The 21,079-nt window shown below is 28.3% G+C and overlaps 1 protein-coding gene across 1 annotated transcript in view; it reads right to left on the bottom strand.

Moving 5' to 3' along the window:
- The window catches only part of eIF5B (eukaryotic translation initiation factor 5B), a 203,637-nt gene that overhangs the window by 89,467 nt on the left and 93,091 nt on the right, over nt 1-21,079 (bottom strand). Inside the window, exons 19-20 of the mRNA XM_075356156.1 lie at nt 14,572-14,779; nt 14,044-14,139 (exon numbers count right to left, since the gene is read on the bottom strand). Coding sequence (XP_075212271.1) covers nt 14,044-14,139; nt 14,572-14,779 — 304 coding nt within the window. The remainder of the gene's footprint in view (nt 1-14,043; nt 14,140-14,571; nt 14,780-21,079) is intronic.

Below are 21,079 nucleotides of genomic sequence, written 5' to 3' on the forward strand. Positions count from 1 at the left end.
TACTGTGGGTTAAAAAGCTTTCAAAACGCATTGTCTGCTTTAAAAATAAAATCAACCACATGAAAACACAGTATGAGAACACCTGAAAACATTGATGCTGTAAAGTTAGCCATAATACAGTCTCTACGATGTTCAGCAGCGAGGCATGGTGGTACACTAGGCATTTCTGATCAAAGCGTGAGAAGAATTTTCTATGACGACCTTCAGTTCCACTCCTATAAAATGATGTTAGTACAGGCGCTCAGTGTAAATGATTGGGGGTCTCATCAAGCAGCATGCAAGTTCATCCTTGAAGACATCCACCACAATGCTATTATTCTTTCAAGTGATGATGCACATTTTCACCTCTCTGGATGTGTCAGTATATAGAATTACCATTACTGACTGCCAATAACCCACGTGAACTTCATCAGCTACTACTTCACAGTCAATATGATACAGTGTGGTGTACAGTTTTAAAATTTTCCATAATAGGCCCTTCTTTTTTTTTGAGGAGTCAAATCACAAGAGTAATAATAATGGCTCATCGGTATGTAATGAAGTGTGGCTTTTTGCTACTAAAACTGAAAATTGGTTCCAGTAAGATAGTTCCACAGCCCATATGGTGAGACTTTCCATGGATGTTCTTTGAAAAACCTTTCCAAGATGTTTGATTTCACGACACAGCAACATTCCCTAGCCAGTACCTTCACCTTTTTCCTTTGGGGCTATCTTAAAAATAAAGTCTACTGCAGTTGACCGAATTCAATTGCAGAACTCAAGAAAACCATTTAATGTGAAATTGCAGCAGTTCCAGGAGCAATGAAAATTTTTAGAAAGAAGTTAACTGAGCAAGTAAGGAAAATCAGGAAACATTTGGATGACATAATTTTCAAGTAAAATGTGTAATATTGAAAGTAAAACTGTATAAATTGCTTTTTAATTTGATACGTTATTCTTAATAAAAATACGTTTTTTTTATTGTTCATCCAAAATCGTGAATCATTCTGCCAGACCCTGTAGTACAATGATATATAATCATTAAATCACACGAAAATCAAGAAAATTTGTCAAAAAAATAGTGTATTCTATTTCAAAGAAAATAACTCACATTAAGTAATAGTCCTAAAAGAAAAACATTTTTCACACAGGCAGTGATTTTTGTAGACCCATCAAAACTTTAAATAAAAATAATAAAAAAATCATGAAATCAATTAAAAAAAAACAAAAAATAAATAAAACACTGCCTTCAATCAAACTGCAATAAAAAAATACGTTTTCAAATTATCTTTAAATTTTTACTTTTTGAATTCAATACAAATTTCTAACATTAAAATATTTCATGAAGAACTGATAAAGTTTTCATTTTTTTAAATAAAAAAAGTAAAACAAAATATAATTCATACCATAAGGATGAACAGATTTAAACTTTATCATAGAAGAGAGAGTTTACTTTTTTAACCTCTCTGCAAATTAATAAAACTAAGGAACAATGCAGCCAGCTTTTTTATTTCTTAGTGTGATTTTCATTATTGTGAAAAATAATTAGGAATTATGTGGGGAAGATAGACTTACAAACACATTTAAAAGTAACAATTTGTCATGTTTTTTTACATTTTTTATATAACAAGTAACATCCATGAAGTTCATTATGGTTAGCTTCCTGATTACATGACAAAAAAAATACATATTTTTCATTTAAATATTTAAAAACCAGTTTTAATATTTTTTTAAATTTATTTATTTCTTATCTTGTTGGAAATTAATTGTTGGATAATTTGGACTACTGTAAAAAAGAAATCTTGTGTAAGTATATCACTGAAAAAAGTCAAACTATACTTTTAAAGCCACATTAAATTTGTATTAATTAAATATTGTAACAATGGTAAAGACTAGAAGCAGTGATTAACTTGACTGATTCCACTTCCAGCAGCAAACTTTAATGAAAGTAATTTCAATTTTAGTTGTTTGTAATGAGTCAAATAAACCAAGACTGAACACAAATAATAAACTGTAAGGGATTTCAACTTTAAAGTTGATAGTTTACTGTTGTGGAAATGCATATTCATTGTAACTTACAATAAGCACCATACTGATCATACAATAAGAATTTACTCCTTTTTTAAACCCAGTAATTCAAAAACACCAACAAAAATTTTGATGGACATTGTATGATTAATCATAATATAAAATCGTCTAACAGCTATATGAATGCAGGACAACCAAATTAAACAGGACTGATTTTGAATTTATTGTGTATCTAAATGAAACCATTTCCTAATAAACTAAGTTATTACAATTGCTAAAGTCATGGTGAAAATAAAAATCTATTGGCTCCTTTATTAGGTACCCAAGTATAAATTTCTCACAATTATGCTTTAACATTAACATATTTCTATAATTTATTAATTCTTTTATGCAAAACAATATATACAAGAAAAAAATCCAACAAAATTTCTAGGAAATATATAATTGAAAACTTATTTCTAAAGAAAATAACAGGTACATGGAATATTTTTAAATATTTACACACAATTTTTATGAAATAATCATTTTATATATATGATTATTCTGAATGTAAGTGCCAACAAAAACATTAATGTTTTGCCAGACATTTTAATTTTGGCACTGTTATATGTCATCTGACTAAGTAATAAGTTATTTGTTTGTTTACAATTTTAAATAATGAAATAAAAAAATACTATCTACATCATTAAACAAATGTTTCATCGTTAACACAAGTTTCCTGTTTATAAAAAAGTTTCATATATTAGGAGTTAATTTTCAAATTACAGTCAAGGAAATTTATAAGTTGTCTAATCTTTATTTATAACATAAAATAAAGTTATCTCGATCTGGAAAAGACAGTAAATTAGCCTGATCAAAGACAGTCCCTCTGAGAACTGATTGTCTCCTTCCTATTCTCTGTCATTTCCCTCATCCTTAATTACTTCGTTGGGCAAACATCAAGGCAGTTAGTTAGGCTAGCCATCCTGTTCTGCCTGAAGCTCACTATATTGATAATAGCACCTTCTTATGGCTGATAATATAACCACTTCCTTAATCGTATAATGGGATAGCAACTCTGTGAGCTCAATGGTACCCTGTGTGTCCTTAGATGTGCTGTGGGATGTTTAAGGATTTATTCTATTTTCTATCCAGGAATAAGTCAAGTTCACTCTGAACTATTACCTCAATATAGAAATCTAATGTAGTGGGAAATTTACTTTTTGGTCGATATAATACGCGTTTGTGTATAAAATTGAAGTACAGTCAGTCAAAACATTTTGTTCTGGTTTAATTTTAGTAAGGTCATCCAGACTGATTTATAAAGTAGCAGGGATAAAAGTACAGTCAGTGGAGATATTTAGAGCTACATTCATCAGTCAATGATATGGATTGAGAGATAATGAATGACTGTCGAGTTTAAAAAAAAAATGTAAATCAATAACAACATAAAAGCAAATTAGGGTGCGTTTTAATACCCATAGTGCACTAAATTATAATTCAATTCTTTTATTGTTAAAAGATTTTTGTTATTTTGTCTCAATTCGGGATAAAAAACTTTCCAGAAGCCCATTAAGTGTGAGAAGTTAAAACACTATGTGAAAAATCAGTGAATCAGTTCTAGAAACAAGATCAGGTGCAGATTATCAGAGCCTACTATTTGACATATTAAATGTTTTGAAACTGTACCCATATAAGAAAGTAAAATTGCAAGAATTTAGTGCCTTTAATAAGAATTGCCTAAATTTTTGCAGAAGGTTTTTTGAATTGAATGACTTTATCGTGGATGTTTATATAAAAACCTTTCATGAGTGAAAAAACTCATGTTAATGAGAACAAGAATAAACAAAACATTAAAATTTTATGGATATCGATATAAAAATAAAATAGTGGAGCACATAATTTTTAAATCAGAGGCTACAAAATTTCCCGTATTTTCTTTTTCAAATATAAAATGAAAAAAAAAAAAAAAAATTTATTTTGAAATTTCAGTTCTTCTGGACTGATCTGTATAACTATCACATACCTGCCAAACAAGTTCACCAATTTCACTTTCACTTTACTGACAGGAGTGAGTGAGCGAGCTCAGAAATCAACATGTTTCACAGAGGATTACTTCAGCAGCAGGCCTGGATAACTCTAGGTCTCCTATACTTAAAAAGTCTCTAATTAAAGTAATTAAATGTCCCTAGCTTTTAACTACCAGTTTAGGCTTTTATGCAATCCCAGACAGGAAACAAGAGTTAATAAAGAGACAGATAGATGGTACCATTCCCATGGTACTTACATTATGGGATAACTATATTATTGTTTTTGGATAACAATGCCTGGCCACACATGGAAAATCAGACATTAAGGTAATTAGAAACATTTTGTTGGAAATCTTCAATCATCCTTTTAGCCCTGACTTAGTTCCTAGCAGCGATTATTTATTTATTTTTCATTTTAAACGAAGGCTTTGCAATGATAAACTAAAAAGTTTTGTTACTGCAAGGTTTAAATCATTAGTAGTGAAGTTTTTTGAGGAGAAAAAATGAAGTGGCTAGTTAAACAAAATGAGAAATGTGTAAAAGTTGAAGGCAGCTACTTAAAAGGTAGTAAACAAACATAATTTTTAAACATAAATAATAGTTGGTTCATATTTTTAAGTTTTGATTTTATTTCATAATAAACCTTACTTAAAAACATAACTAATATTTCAATACAGATTTTGGGAATCAATTATATTTATAAAAAGTAGACTTCAAACATTGCCATTAGTAAAAATAAGAAAATAAGGTGAATGAATGAATTTTACATTTAAAAATTAAAGCTTATTCACTTAATTTATCCCTATTTTTTTCATTAATCCACTATATTAAGACAAAGCTTTTGCATGGAAATGTGACATTTTTTAACAATTGAAAAATACCATTTCTGACTAGAATTTGAACTCTGGATCTTTTGGATGAAAGGCTGAGATACTACCAATCTGCTTTGGAGGTCAGCTTCAATAATTATTAATTTTTAGAAAAAGGTCTAGTTTAAAAAGCCTTGAGCTAACGAAGAATGTTTTTTTATCGGCCCTCTCAATAATATAAAAACATAAGGTGCATTTCTACAACTTTAATGTACCTATTGATTTGGATCTACAAGACGTTAGTCTTAACTTTTTTCTGACTTTCTTTAGAGAACAGGATTTAAAATACTTGAATATATAGGGTGTAACAAATATGTTGGTATTTAGAAGTAAAAGATTTTATAGTTTTTTTTTTATTCCATGTACTTTTAATGTTTATTTTTTCAGCAAATTTTCTAGATGTTTTGAATGAAAAAAACTTCTGTCAGAATGTCATCAGACTATCAAAAATCAAAATCAATACCTTATTAAAATCCAATATTACCCAATAATGACAAAGAAACAAATAAAGATCAGGAGGAAACTTTAATTAAGCAAGGTGATTTAATATTACTTTATTTAATAATGAAATAGCAGAATGTAAACTTCAAGCTATCTGAGCTTAAAATCTTAACTACAATTCTGGAAACTGCTATCTTTTTGCAGAGAAATTGTTTTACAAAATTTTCTTAATTTGTAGCTCATTGCGTCAGTTAACTAGTTAAGAGAACCATAATTAAAATCAATTAATTTATTAATTTTCAATAAATCTGGTTAAACAGTTAAATTTTTTTTCTTTATATTTCTATCAAAAACTATCATAATGACTACAAAAACTGTGGGATAAACAAATACTTTTGTTTTGTTCATATTTTTCTTTAATCTTTTTTGTGAGGAGCTTTAATTTCATTCTAAACCACAAACTGTACGACATAACAACCAGTTCTCAAACTGCATACTTTAATAGTAGTAAATAATTCAGGTAAGGACTATTTACGTGACCCACCAGGTTGGTCTAGTGGTGAACGCGTCTTCCCAAATCAGCTGATTTGGAAGTCGAGAGTTCCAGCGTTATATTCCTAGTAAAGCCAGCTATTTTTACACGGATTTGAATACTAGATTGTGGATACCGGTGTTCTTTGGTGGTTGAGTTTTAATTAACCACATATCTCAGGAATGGTCGAACTGAGAATGTACAAGACTACACTTCATTTACACTCATACATATCATCCTCTGAAGAATTATCTAAACGGTAGTTACCGGAGGCTAAACAGGAAAAAGAAAGTATAAAAGGACTATTTACGTAAAAACTTCCGCTTTTTTAATTACTGGGTTTTAATTAACACTTGAAGAACATTAAAAAATGTAAGGAAATGAATGTAACTAAATTTTGTAAAAGATTAAAATTATAACACAGGTTACAACTTTACACAAGGAGAAGTACCTTTTTCTAAATGAGAAGTAGTTTTTCACATTTATCTTTTAGTTTATTTTCAATCTATATTCAATCTGAGTTTTGTATTTTATTTCATCAAATTCATACCTGTTGAATAGCAATCGTAAGATGTTATTAGTGGCACAACAGCTAGAAACAACTGGGTATGTTAGTATTTTTGTCATACACACATACACACACGAGGGTATTTGTAGCTAAGTTCAGAAGAGTAAAAAAAAGTAACTGAAGCATTTTAAATTAAGTACCTAAATAGAGTTAAAAACTATAAGAAATGAAGTGTATAGTATTAATAACATCCTTAGAAAGATAATACCCATACAAATAACAAATGTAATACACTAAGTGATATGTAACTGATATTATAGATTACACCATAGTCAAGCAAATAGTGATCACAACAGCTCAAATATACTAAACTATGTTGAGGTGAAGGTTAACTGGTACATGCAGTGTATGTACTTGTAGGCAGGTGGGTGCCTGCCATGACAGCCAGCCACTCACTCACATGTTGCTTTTACTACAAGTGCACCCACCTTGAATTACTAAATGCTAGATACATTTTTATATTACTTTAACTTGACTAAGGAAAAGAAATCGCATTGTTGTATAAAAGCAATGCAGTTTTAACTTTGATCATTAATACACTCACTTCAAAGTCAGAAATGATAAACGGTTCAATGCAGTTAAATGCTCTAAAATTATTCCTATCCAAGAAAAAAAAAAAAAATATATGTTATGTTAGTCTTTTTACCTTCCTGTCTAGATAGTGCTATAGCTCTTAGAGAGGACCAGATCTTGATGGTTTGATACATAAGGAACCCAAAAAATCGCATGGGAATTTTCCGGATGTTAATGTTTGTATGTATGTATGTGTTTGGTGTTGACCTCTGAATCACCTTATATAGAACTACTGGACCGATTTTGACCAAACTTGGTCAGATTACTTCTATATATGCCATTAAATTTTCAACTTAAAAGGTCAAAGGGGTAAGGCTGTAGAGCAAGTGACCTTGCTCTACAGCCTTACCCTGAGTATTTCAAGATTTTGCCTAATTAAGGCCATATTTTTTTTAGACATATTTGTTAACAAGTAAAAAATAATATTTGCAAAATTGCAATCCCATCTTCAAAAATGCTTTAAACTTTCAAGTTTTGTTGTGATTGCTATGATGGTTATTTTTTATTATGATTTCTTCTATTGTCATGTAATTAGGCAACTACATTGGGAACCGTAAACCCTACCAAGTGGTAGGACTCAACCAAAAGACATGCATTTTTTAACATTTTTCTTCTTTCTATTTTTTATTGTAATCAAGAGTGCTTTAAAAAAAAGATTTTTTATAATATTGAACTTTGACTCCCACTAGGGGTTTGTGCAAAACGTATCAAACATGGTCATGTGAGGGTTCTTTTCAAGGGTGCTGAAAATGATTTTAACATTTAAAATTGTTAAAATGGAAGCTTTTCTTTTTAGAAATACCAGATTTGAAATTTTTGTGATTTTTTCAATATGTCATTAACATGTTAATTTATATTTTATTTATAAATAGCCCCGTGACGGGAAAGCCCTACAACTGTGTAGCTTTTTACCTTGTTGCTCCACGTTTCCTGACTAAACAGAAAATATTAGTATGTACTAAGTTAAATTAGTTTTGTTAGGCACACATTCTTTTAATGATGTATCACTTACTATCTGATAGCATATACTTTTGAGGGAGAAAATAACAACATATTCTAAGAATTTATCTTGATGTAGTACATTTCCCTAATTTTTATAACACCTGAGGTTTACTTTCAAATATCTGGCATCAAATAATGAGAAGGAAAGAGGGGGCAGGAGACTGTTACTGAAATTTTTTCTAACATTTCAGAGGAGGGGGACCATTCCTGATGAAATAAGAACAAACAGTAAAAAGTCTCAGAAACTGATGTAGTATCAAACGGTACAAGTATAATTCTAGTGCCAAATAGTTTGATAGTCTGGTCCCTCTGGAAGAGAGACTGCTAAGAGATTTTTTTAACTGTTCAAAAGAGGAGGTTCACCAATCGATATAAGGATAAAAAATAAACCATAACCTCTTTCAAATACACTGAAGAACAGGGCTGATAATAAAATGTATCAAATTCATGGGTGATTACACTTATTAAAATTGATAATTTCCTTATTTGAATCCCCCATAACTTAGTTGTTAGTTCTTCATTGGGGCTAATAAGTTTAAATGTTGGTTGTGATCAACCTAGCTGCAAATCCAAGCGATCCTCAAAGTTTGAGCTGAAGTGGGAGACTAGAGGTTATACTCAGCTCCCGAATGGACCAGACCTGATGTCCTCTGAAACATTTTATTTATTTTCACGCTGGTAGCACTCCAATCATTAACTTAAACAATATGCCGTCGTGGCAATATATTTTCTGGTTGGACTGATATGCTGTCATGGCATAACTTCTTACAATCGTTTGTAAAGTGGGTACTTTTAGTTGTAGGTGGTGATAAGATTTTGTAGTGATAGGTGCAGGGTCTTCGATTTTCCGTGTGTAGGTTTTTAGTTTAGTTACTGAGGGCTACGTGGTAGAATTAGGTGTCTGATGTCTTCTTTGAAGGCAAACTTGACTAGGGCGGAATTTACCGATGTGGATATCCCTCGGGGCATCTGCATCGGTGGCATCTCTTGAGGCCAAACTGATGACTATGACTGTGATCAGTTTGAGGACAAAAGATGACCTCCACTAAAGCCACTCATGGCTCGGAACAGAGGGGGTGGTGTAGTGACCAAACATGCTACATGAAGGGTATTCTTCCTCTTAGTGGTGGGGGGGTGGGGGGGGGTGGGGTGGAATTCAGATGTTAGTTCTTTAGTAAAGTGTTATTCAATTTTTTTATTATCTGGATGGTCCGTGGTCTTAGTTAGGTGAATAATTTTAATTTTACTATTTAGTGCATGTGTTGATGATAAATATTCTCTGTTATCAACAGATAAATCAAAATAGTGTTTTACCGATAAAGGAATAAAGTAATATTAAAGTAGTTGTACAGTTTTAACATGAACAAAAAAATTAAAGGACATCAGTTATTAGTAAAAGTTCTGCTAATTAGAGGAAAGTTAAAGATAAAGAATATGAGTATTGTAAACAGAATTATGTGCTAACAAAATCTGGAGTGTCAGAATATGTAGGAAGCTGTGGACTGGCTCAATTATTGAATGGTTATCATGCGGAATGTGAGTATTTGAGTATACCAGCTGGTTAATGCTTAATTCAGTTTCAGTAAGGGAAATTGCACTTGAACAATAGGTTTCAACCCAGCATTTGGAATGTCTAACTAATATTTTCCTGCTTTATTGCAATCTTGAAAACTTGTATTCAAATATAACTTACACAACCACAGAATTAAAAATTTAATAGAACAGGCAACAACAAAAAAATATGTACATTTAGTTTAAAATTATTCAAAAAAATTATATTGTTGCTTAATACAAACAAAATTATTAACAGAGGTTAACAAGACAATCCAATTGCCAAATTAACAGTCAGCTTCCAGAAATGAATTAAATAAATGCACTACTTATTTATTCAATCAAATTCATTACTTACTATTTTCATTTAAAAGTTATATTTAACAAGGATATTATTATAAGCAAGCATAATTGTTTAGAAAATTACCAGTAGCTAACTACAGTAAGGAGAAAGATGAATGTACCTATTTATTATTCTTGTATGAAACAAGCAGCAGTACTACTGTAGTTTATTTTTATTTACCAGTCTTAAAGTAATTATTATTTAAGATTATGATTTTCCAGTATGCTGAATTAAAGAAAACCAAAGGATTTGTCAATATCAATAGATAACAAAGCAAAGAAAAAAATCAACCACTTAACACTTCAGGACCACAGTATATGCAACAAAATAATTATGATGATGATTAGAAGTTTTAGTATTTTTCTACAAACTTATCTTTTTCTAAATGTGGCAAGCATACAAATTAAAAACTACTAAACTCTAATAAACTGTTTACTCCACTTTAACAATAAAAACTAATTTTCTACAATAAAAGTTATTTCTACAAATTTCTATATGAATAACTTTTTTAATTATTAAAGATGAAATGATAACAAAAATTATATTCAAATTTTTGACTTATTTGCCATTTCATTTTAGTTATTAATGTTTTATTTCAATATTTTAGTCAAGTGTGACTAGAAACATAAAATTGGTAAAAGGGGCTTTGTGAAATTGAGGAAGCAATTTATTACTGTTTTTTAAACTACAACAGTTTATTCTGGTCTATAATGAAGTTGTTATATCTTCAAATAAAAAGGTTTTGACAAATTTTGGTGAACTTAGAAATATTTTGTGGGCTAGTGCAAATGTGTGATACTACTCCGGAAATGTGGTTGTATTTTTCTGAATTATACAATAACATTTTGCAAAGGACTATACTTATTTCTTTTATTACGCTTGTAAACTAAGCTTGCATTAATTTATTTAGATAAGAAATAGACATAAATATAAATTAAGTTTCGTGTATATGTAAAAACCATTTTTACATAAAAAAATCATTTGATTTCATATTAATATCACAGATCAGCTTATTATGAGAAACTTCCCAGATATTTCAAATTAAATTAAATACTCAAATTGACTGGTGTAATTTATCTGCTGGTATCCAATTAAAACTACTTTAGAAATGATAACAGAAAACTAACAACCTGGTGCAAGAACTATTAATAATTGAGAATAACTACTAAATTGCAAGCACAAATGTCACATTAAATATTAGGCTACTTATTACTATTTACAATCTGGCGGGGGTGCAAACAAGGCTGGAAAAATTTGGAAAAAACAATAAATAATTGCTCAAGAAAAAATTACATAATTTTTCAAAGAATCTGGAAATCAAATAATCGTAAATGTTCACAAAATTTTCTAAGTAACAGCATACAGTCGAAAGGAAACAAAAAAATAGAAAAAACTGTATACTAATATGAGTATAAAAATCCCCTACTGATAAAAAACAAGATCTGTACAATTCAATAATTTACAATGTGTATTAAGATACTTGACAAGTACAAGTGAATCAGTTAACTCTAACATGTTGCTGCATCACAGTTAGTAGACTGAAGACACTTCTGATCATGCTGATTGATATATTAACAATTTTTGTATGGCTTTTAACTATTTTTTTATATCTAATTCTTATTTCATAATATATATGCAAATTAATTTTTTTTTTTAATTAACCTTACAGGGATTTGTGATGTAGTTATGGTCAAACATGTTTTCTGATTTTTATAAAATTTTACGGTAAGATTCCTTTCTGTTAAGCAGAATATAACATGTGCAGCAATTTTTCATAAAATTTTCACCTTCAAATGGTAGCTACAATTTTTGTTCTAGAGATGTGATTAAGGAGAAGTTGCCATCAACCAGTGACCAGTTCAATCTTTTTCTGAGGCTACAAATTGCTCCATCTTGCCTTCGTCAGCACACTATTAAATGCCTAATTTTTAGCTGGTTTTCAATTAACTTATTTTTTATTGTTTCCCTTTTAAAATCCTTTTTTAAAAAGTAATAATAGTAAAATAAATAAATAAAAAGGTATGATTTGTTAAATTCAGAGCAAAATAACTGAGGTAAATTGTTTATAAAATTACTAGTTAAAAATTCTTGAAAACTGTACACTTTTCTTTTAACTGTTTTTATATAAAATCTATCACACTTCTGACATCTACTGGAATAGATTTATATTAAACAAAAATAAGTTGTGTTAAAAGATTATTAAAAACATTTGATGTGGACACCACATGACTTCCTTGTATACCTAATAAATTACATATACACATATTTTGCTGCACTTCATTTAAAGCTACTTCATTTGAAAGTGAGATACAATCCTCCAATTCTTTAAAGTGGACAGCTACACAATTTCTGAAATATTAGTTTTTATTAATATCAAATATTTATGCAATTATTAATTCAACAATCTTATATAAAATATCTGGATAGCGTAAAAGTCCCTTTATTACTTGATCAATATTATTCATATCTTCGTGAGTTGTTGATTAACAAATGTTTTAGATTTCAGGTGTGTCATATAAATGAAAATTAATAATAATTGACTATTCCATTTGGTGAACCCCTGTATACTGGTTACAAATGTTATTTTTTATCTTACAGTGTAAAATATTCAGTTTTTATTATTAGATTATATGATGAATAAAAAAAAAAATTAAAAAGAAACATCATACAGGAAAAAGAAAGATAAGATGAAGAAATATATCTCAAGAAACTACAAGAAGATGAAATGAAGAGTGAAGAGGAAGAAAATGTTAAAACCAAAGAAAGAATAAAAAGGAAAGAAAATGTTGCAAACCAAAAAAAAAAAATTAACAGGAAGAAAATGTTAAGACCAAGGAGAGAATAAAAAGATTAAGAGAGGATGATGAATATAAAGAGACAGAAAATTTAAAACTATAGAACGCGTACACAAATTAAGATCAGAAGAATTACATCAAACCAAAGAGCGATTAAATGATTGCCAACAAAAAACAAATTAACAAAATGATGATCAACTCCAACTTAGGGAGAATATTGTCTGATAATATCAGAGGAGTAATGAACTAAAAGATAACAATTTTTTGCAATTTAATACAGATCGGGCATGCATGTCTCAGTGTATAAGTTGTTCTTGTGAGGGTCTAATTTTCAGTCATTCTATAGTTAACTTTAATGTACGTAAAATTAAGCCGAAATTCCAGAATACTTAAATAAAATTAAACTAGAAAATCCAAAAATAATACGATTCTAAATTATAATTTTCAATTAATATTAAATAATCAGATGTTTCACCAAATCTATTACATATACACATTTTTAAAAGTACAGAAAATTTTATTTCAATAATTTTTTTTCTTTTTGGTGAAAAATATTTTTACATTACCATCACCCAGAACACTAAAATATAAAATATAAAAACAAAAATATAAAATCTAATTAAACAACAATAAAAATTAAAACAAAATAAAACAAGCACTAATAACTAATTAAAAACTTCTGATCTTTTTTTATATATATTTTTTTATTGTTATAATTGAATTAGTATTTGCTGTAAATTTTTTTTTACCATCATGGGTTAATAATTATTGATAAATCAATATAATTAAATTAAAAAAAAGTTAAAAAAAAAGAGATGAAGTCTGATTCGAACCGATGTCTTCTCTTATAAGATCCAAATATTTCATTAATTAATTTTTATAAATTTTTCCCATATACATTCTAAAAATGTATGAACAATCATATGGGAAAGTTGTAATGAATTTAAACCTTAGCATATTTTAATGAGAACAACATATCAGGTGCATGAACAGAAGTTCAATATGTTGATTCCAAATAATGCAGTTAGTTCATAAGAAGGTAAATTGAATTCCTTTATATTCTGATAATTCCACAATAACTGATTTATAACTCCTCAAAAATTAAAGGATTTGGAGCAAATTTGTAGTTAAACCATTACTATTCATCACCGAAGTTAAAAGAATGCTGGGCACATTTGGTCTTAGGTTACTTTTAGATGAATAGTTACACGTTCCTGGAATAAGCAATATAAATTATTTCTAATATTAATATTAATTGGTTTATTAATATGCAAGTTAATAAATATAGCAACATATAACACTAAAATAAATTAAAAATTTGTAATAAAATTTTAAGACATTATCATTACTTACCTCTCGGCTTGGAACACACATTGGTGTACCTTCCCTTATTATGCCAGCTTCTACCATTACACCCATAACAATTGGATCACGAGAATTGAATATAAACTGAAAATATAAGATCACATTAATACTCCCAAAAAAAAAGATAAAAAAATTTCACTAACACACACATACACAAAGAGAGAGAGAGAGTGAGAGGAAGGGGGAGGAGAGACAAATTAAATTTAAGAAAAACATTAAAATTAAGAAATTTTTAATTATTAAATTATTTAAGCAAAAAAATGCAGAGACTAATAATAAGTAAACGTGCAAATAGACATGAATTACTACATTTAATCCTTGTTAGAAAAGAAATGACTTTAAAGGGATCTTAATTTCTTTCCAGTTATTTTTGTACATTTAATCATCAATCTTTCAGTTTTTCATCAGAAAATTATTTTTTTTTTGAATGAAGCATTAAATTTTATTCATCATGGAAACAAACAAACAAAAACAAACAAACACACACATAACCAAGTAACTAATTAACCAACTTACTTGAGGAAGAATTCTAAGTTTGCAGGGGAATACAGCAATATTTTTAAATTCATCCCTCTTTTTCTGTTTCAACTGCTCTCTATATGCCATAAATTTATCAAAAAGGTGATAAATAATATCAGCCTGAAATATTTTAACACCTAATGAATCGGCTAACTCTTGTGCATCTCGTTCGACTTTTACATCAAAAGCAAGAATTGTAGCATATCTGGAAATAAAATTATTGTTAAAAAAGGAGGGAAAGACACAAAATATACAAATTTTTTATTGAGGTTATTTTGTTGTTAATAACCAATAAATACCTTTAAATAAATTATAATGTCAATCTCATAAGTTTCAATAATTACAGTTTGACAGTTGGTTCAGTCCAAACTTGGCTGACTAGCCCAGAGACAGCACTAACTATCCTAAGGACAAAAGTGCTGATGATGTGGGGATTCAAATCTTAACTAACCTTTAAAAAAAAATCACAATTCAAAGTATTTTTTAAGGCCAGTTGTCTGATGGAAGATCAACTGAAAAATAAATTAAATTCAGCTGGTATAATATAGTATGTTTGCCGTACATTTAATGGGTACATATTTGAGTATTCATCTTTAAATGATTTCAAAGAACATAATTAAAGGCAATCAATTTAAATATAATAGAAATTGGATAATTTCCTTTTTTGCATTAATTCTCAAAGAAACTATTGCAAAAGTCTTTTAGCTGTTATTTCTAAAACATTTTTGCAAGTGAACGAAATATGTCATTCCTATTAATTTAATAAAAAATCTTCTGGTAATGTTCATTTCAAAAGGAATACCTAAAAATGGTAAACAAATTTTCAGAAAAAGCTTAATAATTTTTGCCAGGTCTTATAACAAAAGGCAAACAAAGAAAACATCCATTTAATTTCAATTATCAATACAGTGAAATATTCAATAAAATAGTTCTCACTGTATCCCTTTCTATTAAATTGTATATTAAACCACATCTACAGTCATAAGAAAATAGACACACACTATGTTATTTAAGATCCTGGACAGAATGGTAAATTAAATCAAATAACTGTAATTTGATATCAGCTAACTGTCTAATATTCTAGGAAAGAGTACATAAAAAAATAAGTGTGTAAAGCAAAGATAAAATGCCACATTTAATCCTCAAATTACTATTGTTAAATAATGCTAGGGGAAGTTTCTCTTTGATGAAATGGGTAATCACAACCTGCTAACCATTAGCAACTAATGGTTAACTAACTGCTTAATTTGGTAACTAATGGTTAGCAGGTAAGCAGTAAATAAGGACTATCAGGTAGTTTTAGAAACAAAACTAATACTCAATAAAAATGAAATCACCTGCTTCAGTAACAACAATTAAAATTGTATTAAATTGTATGGTACTGTATTGATGACAAGTCTATATTAATTAAACATCTGGTTGAACAGATTCAGCAAATAGGGAAGAGAAGATAATAAGAAGTAGGAAGATAATATGATAATAAGTAGTAAGAAGGATACAATCAATATAAAAGTTTGAACCAATTATTAAATGTGAACAATTATTCTGAGAAAGTACATAGGTTGTTCATTCTGAATTACTTAACCCAATAAGTCAACCCATTTTCATCATTACTTGAAAACTTAAAGCTGTATATATTTATATTTTATTAATTAAACATTTTTTTAATGTTTAGTATAATTCAACTTTATACGATACAAATAAATTTTATTATTTATTGTAACAGCAACTAAGAATAGAGAAGACTGCTGGCAAAATCAATAAGCTTAACATTTTCATAATCAGCAAATAAAAACACAGTAATTCGCTTTCCACTAGATGTTTTATGGGAGAATATGACACACATGTCAAAAGTGGTATATCTGATGCAATAAACATAGTGCCTGATCCCTATGTAATCAACGTTTACCTTGATGACGATATTATACCCTAATAAAGATAAAAGTCAATGAAAACAAATAAACATTTTCAAACCACTAACACATCTCATTTGAATTTAACACAATTCATCTTTTCAAGTTTTTAATAGTCCTTAAAAGGGTTAAGTTTTCTCTTAAGGAGTAAACTCAAGAAAATAATGTACTTTTCTCAGCAAAAATATAAACAGATTGGCAAAAATTGAGTAGCTCAAAGAAAATACAGTAATTGTAACAGGCTTAGTTTTAACTTATGAGATAAAGAATAATGTAGATTATTCATTATATATTTTCAGATTTTTATTTGATGAAATAGATTTCATTGATGCAACTTCATCAATGAAACTCAAGTTCCTAGATGAATGAAATGTGTTATTTATACATAAATAGAGAAAAGAATCGGTCATTATATTTGTCAAAGGAAGATATGTTGCACAAGAGAAATAAATCATGCCTAATTGACATTTAAATTGAAATAATTAATTTTCTAACCTATCTTAGAACGGTCAATCTTTAGCAGATTAGCTAACAAGTAATTTGATATTTAATTATTTGCTCATATTTATCAGGTAAATTTTTTGCATAAATCTGTTAGAAAGAAATTTGTCAAAAATCTAATGGCTTTTGATTCTAACTGTATTACAGCCTTCGGAAAGTCATGATACCATTTATATACATTTCTTCATGTTATATAGAGGAAATAGAATTAATAATTATGATTTGTTTTTAAAAGATATACTAAAAAAGATATTTCTTTCCAATTATTAACAATTTGCTGACATCAAAAGGTCATATTGGATGACAATTTTTTTCTGTAGTATTTTTTTACATATGTGCTGTGGGTAAAATGTAGAGAAAAAACTGAATTATTTTTTGTGAGAGAATAATTCAAATCTAATTATCTGAATTATTTTATAACAATTTAGGAACTTTCTTAACAACTCCTGGTGTTGTGTACCTATTCTAGACTTTTCTAAAACAATTTTTGTACATAATATTTGTAGTTTTTCAGATAAGTATGAATTTTACTTTTATGTAATTTAATATCACAAAACTAATCAAAAGACTATTTCTGTTCATGAAGTAGTTGCTTTAATGGAGGGGGTGTTGAGGGAAATTTTAGATCCAAGATCTTATCTGTCTTTTCTCAGATTGAATTTTTTTTTTTTTTTTTTTAAATGAAGGTTGTCAATGGTTACAATAATTATGTTATTACTATTTTTTTAATGATAAAAATTGTAAATTAAAGAGAATTAAAAATTACTTTTTGGCAGTAAAATTACTTCCTATTTTAATTTAATTTTACGATCTTTTAAGTTCTTAAGCTTCAAGCAGTATTTTATTGAAACAAATGTTTTTCTTATTGATCTTATAATAAATAAGATCTACATTAAACCTATGAAAAATAATTTTTTAAATATTTAAAATTATAAATATATTTTATTACTTACAAACATTTAAAATGAAAGCCTCCTAATTCACCCCCACCTTAACAGAACAAACAATCACTATAAAGTGCTTTACAACTAAAAATGGAAATAAAATAATAGATTAAAGTTAATAGAAGAGAATGACATCAGAAAAAAAAATTATCCTCAATACCAAAGGTGAAAAATTGGTTTATGATTTTCAATCTCTATAGACCATTGATTTGTGTTGTATCCAGCTATGTGTGTAAACTGAAACTTAGTTTAAAAAGTCTGTAAAGTTTAATGATATAACACCCTATCTATATCTCAGTATTCCTTATCATACAAATACAATGTTATATGGATTTGGTCTAGACACTTAGGATTACACACCTAGATATAATCCTAAACCTAATGGCCAACCATAAAATCAACAAGAGAATTTAAAAAAATAAAATAGCTCATTTCTTTCTCTCATGTGTATGCAGTTTTGGACTTTGGTATCACTATACTCGTAATTAGTAAAAAAAGAATGAATGCAAGCTTATGCTTGTTTTCTATAAAGGATTACAGTGAAACAGTTAATGAAAAAAAAGCCATTGTTAATTGCTGGACCATAAGCAGTTCTTTTGTAAATCTATTCTATAAATAAATGTGCACTTGGTATGACGCAGATTTCTTAATAAATATATATAATGTTTGCTGATTCAATTTTTTCATCAACTGAAATACTATAATACTGAAATATTGTTTTAGAATTAAAAAAATCATAAAATTATATTCAAATAAAAAATAACTTTACTGCAAGAATTTTAATTTTTTAAAATATTTTTCTCAAAAAAAAAGAAACATCATAGATTTAAAGATAAAACATTTGTTCTTCCAACCTTTAAAAAAAAAAAAACCCCTTTTTTTCCAAGTCAAAGGTAGTCCTATAACATTTTCTGATTCTAAATACCGTTAAAAAAAAAAAAAAATGGCACAAAGTGCAAAACTACAAAATGAAGTCGTATAGCTTTAAAAAATCCATAGGAAAATCTACTGTAGGCTTGGGCAAACATGTTCAGAGTTGTCTCAATCAAGCATTAGAATTTTTTAATGCCAATGTTTGCAACTAGCTCTGTGTGGCTGGATCACCAAATCTGAATTATTCTCTTCCACAAAATAAATTCACTTTTTCGCTTTATTTCATTCAGAACATGTACTTAGAAATTAAAAGTTTTGTTATATAAATTCTTGATATCAATCTGTAGTAACTAAATAACTGGAAACAACTCTGTTACTGCATAAAAGAAAGTCAATAATTATAATGTTATTAACCTTACAGGTATTATATATAATCTTCTCTTCCCTACAATCACAGCACATCTGGTGTAACCCCAAGTTCTGATTTAATCATTTTCAATTTTAATTAAATACAACTACCTGATGTAGTGTTCTAAGAATATTCTAACAAATTAAATGTAGTTAAGATGTCTTTGTCTACATATATATGAAAAAGTACATCTTAGCAGGAAAGAAGAGAAAAAATTAATATGCAATTAATAGTTATGGAATTTTAAAATGCAAGCTTAACTTTTTTAAATTATATTAAGTGCTCTTATCTCACAGATAATGTTACTGCACATTCATTAAAGAATAGCTTTCAGTACTCTTCTTATAAAGCCTGATCAAGAGTGTATAATTAAATCTATTCTACATATATATATATATATATATATATATATATATATATATATATATATATATATATATATGTTGGAATGTGTTTTGTCACAGTAATCCCACTTTTCAGGAATAACAAAAAAATGATATTTCAAATATGCTCTCGCTTATTAAAAACAAAAATACTACACAAACTTTTAATTACTCTTAAACATTTTAATAAAAGTCAAATATTTTTCTTTTTACAAATTTATAATTTTTAATAAATTACGGGGCAAAACATGTTTTGAAGCAACCAGATGACAAAACACGGTTTGATTGAAATTTATATAGACAAAACGTTGTTTGAAATGGCCATATTTTATTTGCTACAGACACTGTTTGCTAAAAATAATAATTGACAATTTTCTGAAAATAAAAGGTTTTACAATAACATTACTAGTTTTACAACTTAAATGGGTTTTATACTAATATTTGACCAAACTAATACTATTAATGATTTTAAATGTGCATTTCACATCGATCATTTTCCAAACAATCACAAGTTTCCTCTTTCAACTTCATTTTCAGCTGTTGGATTGTCAAAAAGAATACTTTTGAACCAGTCTAAGCATTGATCATTGTTGGCTCCAAATATTTTCTTAAGCAGTTTATCCACAGCGTTCTTTTTTCCAACTGTGATTGGGTGGCTAAGTGGCAAGTTTTCTAGCTGTACATTTCGAAGATAACCTTCAAAATAAAGAAAAAAAAAGCCTGTACCTTTATTCCTGAATGAAATGAACTTCTCGTTGTCTGACTCAAATCTGTAGCTTATCAAACCCTTAACAATAATAGACTTTTCTTTATCAGTATTGCTTCTTCTAGGGGTACTGGTATTTTTCTTCTTTTGGGTTTCTTTTCATTTTCCAAAACATCTTCCTCCTCCCTCACTTTTATTACAATATGTTTTAAATCACTAACGTTTTCAATGTTTTTGTAAGTATTAAGACTTTTGATGTTCAACAAGTCCCAATCTTCACCTAAGATCTTAATTTTTTGATCGATACTTCAGTAACACTTGTAATACACTTTCTTGCTCATAATAAGAGCTTTTTTCCTTAACATTTTCTCTGCTCTGTCAGACACTGTATCTGCAGGAAAAAAACTTTCCGCAACCTGGAAAAAAAATTATTTTTCAAATAGAGGTCTTTGTTTGGAGGAAATGAATGAGGGTTCTTGAAACAATATTGTGTTTGTTTTATGATATAAACCCAGAAAATATAAACCAGAACAACTAAGAAGTTGTTAAATCAGTAGTTTTAAGGTGGGGGAAAAAGTACCAAGAAAACTTTCAAACTCCCTTTACCTCCTATGTCCACATGTAAAAATTTGGGATTTTTGTAGCCAGATCTGTGATACATACGTTATAAAAATTGATTTGTCTACCACAGTTAGTTTCCTGAATAGGACAATTAAGCAATGTTTGGATTTCCTGTAAATCAAAACAATAACTGATAGATACATCATCTTTCATGT

Source organism: Lycorma delicatula, chromosome 2, assembly GCF_047948215.1.
Source record: "Lycorma delicatula isolate Av1 chromosome 2, ASM4794821v1, whole genome shotgun sequence".
In the NCBI taxonomy this organism is placed as follows: Eukaryota; Metazoa; Arthropoda; class Insecta; order Hemiptera; family Fulgoridae; genus Lycorma; species Lycorma delicatula.